Here is an 8,499-nt window from a genome sequence, read left to right as displayed (position 1 = left end):
GAGTGGAGTCTTTGTCCAGGAGGATGACAGGGGGGGCTTAGAGTAGGCGAACAACAGTTTCCATGGAAACAAGAGCCAGTCACTAGGCACAGGAGCTGAGAACCTATCTCTAGAATCTGGGAATGGGGAGGGAGAGAAAGGGGTGGGTTTTCCCATTGGAATTTTCAGCTCCTCCATTGAATCCTGGTCCGCTCCCAGCGCGCATCTCCCACGTGCACAGAGGTCCCCGTCTGGACCCCAGGGCTCAGGGTGGGAGGTCCCCGCCCCATTCCTGGGGAGTCCTCCCCTCCCCCTCCCTCCATGTCCCCCATAACTCCGACAAATCCAAGTGGAAGCCTGGTCTCATCCCCAGGGAGGGAAACTGATCTTGGCGCCTGACGGGACAAAAGCACCAGTGGGAGGGAGGGAGGGAGGGAGGAAGGCACCAGCTTCGCGCTGACCTGCAGCTCTCCCTTCCGCGCACACTCACCCCTGCAGGGGCCAGAACACCCCCAGCTTGCTTGGTACCAAAGGCCACTAGGGACCCGGGCCTTACGATCAGGGAGCTCACAGGCCCAAAAGGGGTACGGAAGGGCCAGGGAGCTTCAGGAACTTGCAGGAGAGTGGTATATGGGGTTGTGGTGAGAATGGTCCAGGGGGCCAGGTACAGCAGCGGGAAGGGCTGAGGTTTCTCAGAGGAGATGGGGGGAGAAAAGGGGTGCTGGGAGAGTGTGGGAGTGCTGTGGGGTCACAGGAGGCCGTGGGAGGTATCGCCTGGTGGGGAGGAGTCCCAGTCCCCCATCTGCTCTCAGGGACTTGGCTATTACCCTGCCTTCCCTCTTGCCCAGGTGAGCACTGTGAGGTGAGTGCCCGCTCAGGACGCTGTAGCCCTGGCGTCTGCAAGAACGGGGGCACCTGCGTCAACCTGCTGGTCGGCGGCTTCAAGTGCGACTGCCCGTCCGGAGACTTCGAGAAGCCCTTCTGCCAGGTGACCACACGCAGCTTCCCTGCTCGCTCCTTCATCACCTTCCGAGGCCTGCGCCAGCGCTTCCACTTCACGCTGGCCCTCTCGTGAGTGGCTGGGCCTGTTCGGGGGGGCGGCGGGGGGATGGTGGGAGTCCGGTGCCTCCTGTTCTACAGACAAGGCGAGCGGGCAGGCAGCGAGAGTGCTGGGTGCAGGTTGTTGGCAGAACCAGGTCTGTGCACTTGGAGTTGCCTGTGCACTTTGCCAGCAGACGTTCCTCACCCACCAGGGCCCACCTATCGCTCCTCCCACCCAGCCCTCGGGGGTGGGGAACCAGCTGGCCAGGGTTTTGGTTCTGGTTTGGGCTCATCTTCCACATTCTAGCCCCATGGCCCACGGCCTTGACCGAGGTGTCAGCCGTCTGGATGGTACTGAATAGGATCCAGGGCTAGTGGGGTGGCTGGGGAGCTGGCATGCCAATGGGTGCCCCATTCCCTGCCCCCGTCCCCGACTCCCGCACAGGTTTGCCACCAAGGAGCGTGACGGGCTACTGCTCTACAACGGGCGCTTCAACGAGAAGCATGACTTTGTGGCCCTCGAGGTGATCCAGGAGCAGGTCCAGCTCACCTTCTCTGCAGGTGATCTGGTTGCCCTGTGTCCTTGCCCGTCTCCCAGAGGCGCCATGCCTCTCGGCCCCTGTCCCCAAGTCACCCACTCTCCCAGCCAGACCTGAGCCAAGGACCAAGCATGGGCACACCCCCCCTTCCTCATTCCCAGCCCTCACCTGGCGTCCCAGCTCACCTGGGTCCTTTCCCTAGGGGAGTCCACCACCACCGTGTCCCCGTTTGTGCCAGGGGGAGTCAGCGATGGCCAGTGGCACACAGTACAGCTGAAGTACTACAATAAGGTGGGTGTGGGAGGGGGTTAGGGAGTGGGCGGGTCCTGCCCTTGGCTCAGGTGCTCACGCAGACCTGGGTGGCACTGTCCCCAGGGGGCGGGTCATGGCATGTCTGCCTGAAAGGGAGGGAGAGAAGGGGGCATTTGTCACCTTGCTGGGGCATTTCCATTCCAGTGGGTAGTGCCAGATGCTCCCTATTCTGCTCGCCAAAGGCAATGGACATTGCTTTAAGCTCATCAGTCATGTGACTGCAGGTGTGGGCACATGTGTGGACACAAAGGGGTGTCGGTGTGCGCCGGTGTCTTTGTGCCTGGCCCACGAACCTAGTCGGCTCCTGCCCACTGTTTCCCTTCTCTGCCCTTCCCCGTCCACAGCCTCTGTTGGGCCAGACAGGGCTCCCCCAGGGCCCATCAGAGCAGAAGGTGGCCGTGGTGACCGTGGATGGCTGTGACACAGGGGTGGCCCTGCGCTTCGGAGCTGTGCTGGGCAACTACTCCTGCGCTGCCCAGGGCACCCAGGGTGGCAGCAAGAAGTAAGCAGGGGGGAGGGCCAGATGCCAGGGTGGGGTGAGAGGCTGGGCAGGGAGGGACGGTCGAGAGGAAGCCTTTGGGGGCCCTGGAAGGGGAACCAATCCAGATGGGGGCCACCCTCACCTTGCGTCCCCCAGCCTGCTCAGCCTTCTGGGGGTAGGAGCAGGCGAGATTGGGGGATTAGGGCAGGGCCTTGTGGATTGGTGAGGAGAGGAGGTGGGTATGGGGTGCCTCCTCTCCCCCTGGCGCTGCTCTGCAGGGCCCCTTGGACCCCGAGGCGCTTCCTCTCTGGGGCCCGGTTGCAGGGTGTCGGGAGAAGGAAGAGCCACCGCTGCCCTTTCTGCTTTCACGGCACCCCGTTGTTGCCCCCCCGCCCAGGTCTCTGGATCTGACAGGGCCCCTGCTGCTGGGCGGGGTGCCTGACCTGCCCGAGAGCTTCCCTGTCCGCACGCGGCACTTCGTGGGCTGCATGAGGAACCTGCAGGTGGACAGCCGGCACGTGGACATGGCCGACTTCATCGCCAACAACGGCACCGTGCCTGGTATGCAAGCCCGGGTGGGGCAAGGCCCGGAGCCCAGTGCACAGCGGGGAGATCCCTGGTCTGGGGACACCTGCATGCGGGGTCTCCAAACCCCTCCAGCCACTGGCCCAGAACCCCGGCCTGAGCCCCCTTCTCTCCATCCCAGGCTGTCCTTCCAAGAAGAATGTGTGTGACAGCAACACTTGCCACAACGGGGGCACCTGCGTGAACCAGTGGGATGCGTTCAGCTGCGAGTGCCCTCTGGGCTTCGGGGGCAAAAGCTGTGCCCAGGGTAGGAGGAGAGGCCGAGGCCCCGGAGCTGTCAACAGCGCTGGGAACCCTGGCAGGGACAGGCACTGGGCAGGGCCCTGTCGAGCTGGGGCTGAGGGTGGAAAAGCGTGTCTGGGCAGAGCCCTGAGAGGGTAGCACAGGAGACAAAGGGCCCAGTGATAGACAGGCGTGGGCACAGCGTGGGGCGGGCCCAGGGCAGGTAAATGCTCTGGAGGGCGGGACCGACGAGGGAGTGGGCACCAGGAGAGGCAGTGCCCTGCCTCCCACGGGGCCGCCCTCACTGAGCATCATATCTCCGGAGGCGCTCGTCTGCTCCGCCCCTCAGCCTGCCTTTATCTGCCTCCCCAGAAATGGCCAACCCCCAGCGCTTCCTGGGCAGCAGCCTGGTGGCCTGGCATGGCCTCTCGCTGCCCATCTCCCAGCCTTGGCACCTCAGCCTCATGTTCCGAACACGCCAGGCAGACGGTGTCCTACTGCAGGCCGTCACCAGGGGGCGAAGCACCATCACCCTGCAGGTGACGCAGGGAGGGAGGGCAGGGGGAGGCGGGCCCTGGCCCGGGCTGCTGCAGCCTCCAGGGGGCTGGTCTGAGATGGATCTTTCCTGGAAATGAGAAGGCAGGTGATCAGTTTGGTGGGTCACTACTGCCATCTGTTGGCCCCGAAGGAAATAACACCTTGTCCTCTGGCCTCAGTGGGGCAGCAGGGTGGGTTTGCCCGTCCGGGAAGGGGGACGGTGGGCTGGACAAGAGCCAGTCAAGGTGGTCTGATGACCCTCCTGTGTTTTCTCCCTCTGCCAGCTGCGGGAGGGACACGTCGTGCTGAGCGTGGAGGGTACGGGCCTGCAGGCCTCCTCTCTCCGCCTGGAGCCAGGCCGGGCCAATGACGGCGACTGGCACCATGCACAGCTGGCGCTCGGAGCCAGCGGGGGCCCTGGCCATGCCATCCTGTCCTTCGACTATGGGCAGCAGCGGGCAGAGGGAAACCTGGGCCCCCGGCTGCACGGGCTGCACCTGAGCAACATTACGGTGGGAGGAGTGCCTGGGCCAGCCAGCGGTGTGGCCCGAGGCTTTCGGGGCTGTTTGCAGGTGAGCATCCTCCCCGGCCTTCCCAGCCATCACCCCCACCCCATCCCCCTGCAACCACCACCACCGGGAGGCCTGCTTCACGGAGGGCCAACACTGCCCCTGTCCTTCCCAGGGTGTGCGGGTGAGCGAGACACCCAAGGGTGTTAGCAGCCTGGATCCCAGCCGCGGGGAAAGCATCAATGTGGAGCCGGGCTGTAGCCTGCCAGATCCCTGTGACTCGAACCCGTGTCCTGCCAACAGCTATTGCAGCGACGACTGGGACAGCTATTCCTGCAGCTGTGATCCAGGTGAGCCAGGGATCCAGGGAAATGGGGCAGGTTAGTAGGTGCCCGAGGTCTCCGTCTGGCTCTGCTGTGTGACCTGGGGCCAATCACATCACGTCTCTGAGCCTCAGTCTCCTGCAGTGCAAAGCCAGTGCTGGTATGTTGCTCACAGTGGAAGGAGATGGATAAAGAAAGTGCTGGGGGCGGGTGGGAACTGAGCCTCGCCTGTCCTTCTGGTCCCAGGTTACTATGGTGACAACTGTACTAATGTGTGTAACCTGAACCCATGTGAGCACCAGTCCACGTGCACCCGAAAGCCCAGCGCCCCCCACGGCTACACCTGCGAGTGTCCCCCAAATTACCTTGGGCCATACTGTGAGACCAGGTAAGTGGGCCGGGCACACAGTAGCAGGTCTCAGTGGCTACTCCCTACCTCCGGTGTGTCCCTCGGAGCACTGAGAACCTGGCTTAGTGGCAGCCAGGGTCAGAAGGGCCACCCAGGGCCACACCAGGCAAGAATGGCAGAGGGAGCTCATGCCTGCCTGGGCCCCTCTCTGCAGGATCGACCAGCCTTGCCCCCGAGGTTGGTGGGGACACCCCACGTGCGGCCCATGCAACTGTGATGTCAGCAAAGGCTTCGACCCAGACTGCAACAAGACAAGCGGCGAGTGCCACTGCAAGGTGACCGCCCTGACCTCGGCCTTGACCTCTGCTCTACACCTCCCGGGCCCCGAGGGGGCCGTGGGGGAGGACTTCCTGCAGAGACTGCGGGCCCTGTGCCTTTGCTCTAATGCGGCGGGCAAGTCGCTCTTAGTCCTCACGTGTCTGGGAGGTTGGGGGACCCAGGACCAGTACTTAACTAGGGAGCTCTGGGCCAGCTGGACTGGTTGGTGTCTCTAACGGGCTAACCTCCCGGTCATTGTCAGTTAAATATTTTGAATACTATTCTTGGGGCGGGGGGAGCCTGGGGTCAGAAAGCCTCTCTCCAAGGGGCCACAGCGGAAAGGATCCATGAGCATCCAGCAGAGTCTGAGCCAGAAACCCTCTCCCCCTCCTCCCTCCCAGGAGAACCACTACCGCCCCCCTGGCAGCCCCACCTGCCTCCTGTGCGACTGCTACCCCACGGGCTCCTTGTCCCGAGTCTGTGACCCTGAGGACGGCCAGTGTCCATGCAAGCCGGGGGTCATTGGGCGCCAGTGCGACCGCTGTGACAACCCCTTTGCTGAGGTCACCACCAATGGCTGTGAAGGTGGGGCTCCCTCGATGGGTGGGTGGCCCCCCTCATGGTGTGCCAGGTCCTGGTGGAGGCCAGGAGCAGACCCTGGTGATAGACCCGAAGAGGGAGGGCTGGGGAGCCTGGGCAGAGCTGCAGGGGAGATCTGCTCCCGGGTGACCATGTGTGCTTCCCCGCAGTGAATTACGACAGCTGCCCACGGGCCATCGAGGCGGGGATCTGGTGGCCCCGTACCCGCTTCGGGCTGCCTGCTGCTGCCCCCTGCCCCAAAGGCTCCTTTGGTACGTGCGGAAGGCCTCGAGGCCTAGAATGTGATATGGAGGACTTAGCCTCTCATCGGTGGGGTGAGGGCGGAAAGCCCCTGGCTGCAGATCCCGGACCGCCTTTCTGGCTTCCAGGTCCTAGAGACTCCAGGTCCCATCCTTCCCTGGATCATGGTTCCTCTGCTCCCAAGGGTGCCCAGGGGAATGGCGCCTACATCTTAGACTCTTAACACAAGTGCTGAGAGACCTGCAGTGTGCCCAGCACAGGGCTGGGTGCTGGGGATTCAAAGATGAACCCCATAGGGTTCTCAGCCTGAGCTCATCACCTGGTTTTGGAGTTATGCCACTCGACATAGTCTGGGGAGCAGGGGATGTTGGGCGCTGTCCCAGGGGACCCAGCCCGGGATGGGGTTTGGTGCTGGTCCTCGGATTGATGATGAGCAGAGTTCTCAAGCAGAGAATGGCTGAGAGCAGAAGGTGGTGGCTGAAGGGGGGCAGGGACACTGGGGGGCTCAAGGAGGCCATGTGCCCGTGCTCCTTAGCCCTTGTTTAGGCTCATCTGGCCAAGCCTTTGGCTTTAGTGTTGTGCACACTGTCCTTCCATTTTCACCTGGGCTACAGGAGGGCAGGGCCTCGTCTGCCTGTCTCCCGTCTCTAGCCCACGAGGTCTCAGTGGCCTCCTGGGCTCTCTTCCTGAAGCAGCCCTCTTGGCTTCCTTCCCCAGGGACCGCTGTGCGCCACTGTGACGAGCACAGGGGGTGGCTCCCCCCAAACCTCTTCAACTGCACCTCACTCACCTTCTCAGAGCTGAAGGGCTTTGTAAGTGAACCTCCTCATGGCCACCTCCTCCCTCCCCTTCCCCTGCCCAGTCTCACTTGGCCCGCCCAACTTTGAGAAAGGGATTCTGGGATTCGAGCTCCTGCCTCCTGAGGCCCCGACTTGGAGAGGCCCTTTCTCCCCTTGGCTGAGGCCCCTGCACTCCAGTTCTGCCCTCTTGGGACGACCTCTCTGCCACCGTCCTGCGCTGAGGCCCTGCCCTCCCCTCCCTCTGGTTCCGTCCTAGGCTGAGCGGCTGCAGCGAAATGAGTCGGGCCTGGACTCCGGGCGCTCCCAGCGGCTGGCCCTGCTTCTGCGCAACGCCACCCAGCACACGGCTGGCTACTTCGGCAGTGATGTCAAGGTGGCCTACCAGCTGGCCACACGGCTGCTGGCCCACGAGAGCGCCCAGCGGGGCTTCGGGCTGTCGGCCACCCAGGACGTGCACTTCACTGAGGTGGGGCTCCGAGGGGGCAGGGGTGCCTCATAGTGAGGAGGGGTCTCTGAGTGAGTCCGCTCCTGAGGGCCGAGTCCAGAGCTCTCCCCGCCCCGCCTTTGGGCAGCTCCCAGCTGGCATGAGACCTCCATGAGATCTCCTGAGCCATGGCCCAGCACCTGGGTAACTTAGAACACCTCTTCCCAATGCTTTCCTTTTCTTTATTTTTTAAAATATATTTTTGTTGATTTCAGAGAGGAAGGGAGAGGGGGAGAGAGAGAGAATCATCAGTGATGAGAGAGAGAATCATCGATCGGCTGCCTCCTGCACGCCCCCGCTGGGGATAGAGCCTGCAACCTGGGCATGTGCCCTAATCGGAAATTGGACCATGACCTTCTGGTTCATAGGTCGACGCTCAACCACTGAGCCACGCCGGCCGGGCCCAATGCTTTTCATAGCAAGGTGCCCATAAACAATAATGTTTGTATTGGAGGTTGGTCTGACCAGGCTTCTCTGCCCACAGTGCCAGGGTAGGGCCTGGGCAGCTTGGAGAGATGAGGAGGAAGGGTTAGAGGGAGGGGAAGGTGGGTGGGGAGCCAGGGCTGGTCTAGGTACAGGCTGGCGTCTGGTAGTGGGGATAAGGGGTGGGGGGCTGCGGGCACAGCCCACTGTGACCATGCCCACCCCCAGAATCTGCTGCGGGTGGGCAGCGCCCTCCTGGACGCGGCCAACAAGCGGCACTGGGAGCTGATCCAGCAGACGGAGGGCGGCACCGCCTGGCTGCTGCAGCACTACGAGGCCTACGCCAGCGCGCTGGCCCAGAACATGCGGCACACCTACCTCAGCCCCTTCACCATCGTCACGCCCAACATCGGTGAGACTGCTGCCCGAGGCGGGAGGGGTTTGCTGAGAGAGTCCCTGGAGAGGGTGGCCCTGCCAGGGCCCTGCCGGCCTCACCATGTCTGACCTGCGCCCCCTCCCTAGTCATCTCCGTGGTTCGCCTGGACAAGGGGAACTTCGCGGGGGCCAAGCTGCCCCGCTACGAGGCGCTGAGGGGGGAGCGGCCCCCGGACCTTGAGACCACGGTCATTCTGCCCGAGTCTGTCTTCAGAGGTCAGTGGGGGCCTAAGGGTGGGCCAGGGGCCAGGCTGGGGTGTCTGTGCAGGGCCCCGCTGAGTGGACAGTGTTCCTATCCCAGAAGCACCCCCCGTGGTCAGGC

At 63.3% G+C, this 8,499-nt stretch overlaps 1 protein-coding gene across 1 annotated transcript in view; it reads left to right on the top strand.

Annotated features, from left to right (window-relative positions):
* The window catches only part of CELSR2 (cadherin, EGF LAG seven-pass G-type receptor 2), a 24,467-nt gene that overhangs the window by 9,447 nt on the left and 6,521 nt on the right, over positions 1-8,499 (top strand). The window contains 18 exon segments of the mRNA XM_014534672.1: positions 644-1,050; positions 1,466-1,581; positions 1,762-1,850; positions 2,216-2,373; positions 2,750-2,913; positions 3,059-3,184; positions 3,532-3,698; positions 3,981-4,268; positions 4,381-4,555; positions 4,775-4,916; positions 5,092-5,212; positions 5,597-5,780; positions 5,945-6,046; positions 6,753-6,847; positions 7,092-7,301; positions 7,971-8,154; positions 8,265-8,393; positions 8,479-8,499. The exon segment at positions 8,479-8,499 is cut by the window's right edge and continues 127 nt beyond it. Of these exon segments, the coding sequence (XP_014390158.1) occupies positions 644-1,050; positions 1,466-1,581; positions 1,762-1,850; positions 2,216-2,373; positions 2,750-2,913; positions 3,059-3,184; positions 3,532-3,698; positions 3,981-4,268; positions 4,381-4,555; positions 4,775-4,916; positions 5,092-5,212; positions 5,597-5,780; positions 5,945-6,046; positions 6,753-6,847; positions 7,092-7,301; positions 7,971-8,154; positions 8,265-8,393; positions 8,479-8,499 (2,878 nt within the window).

Source organism: Myotis brandtii, unplaced genomic scaffold (assembly GCF_000412655.1).
Source record: "Myotis brandtii unplaced genomic scaffold, ASM41265v1 scaffold131, whole genome shotgun sequence".
In the NCBI taxonomy this organism is placed as follows: domain Eukaryota; kingdom Metazoa; phylum Chordata; class Mammalia; order Chiroptera; family Vespertilionidae; genus Myotis; species Myotis brandtii.
This window is presented reverse-complemented; position numbering and strand designations above follow the sequence as displayed.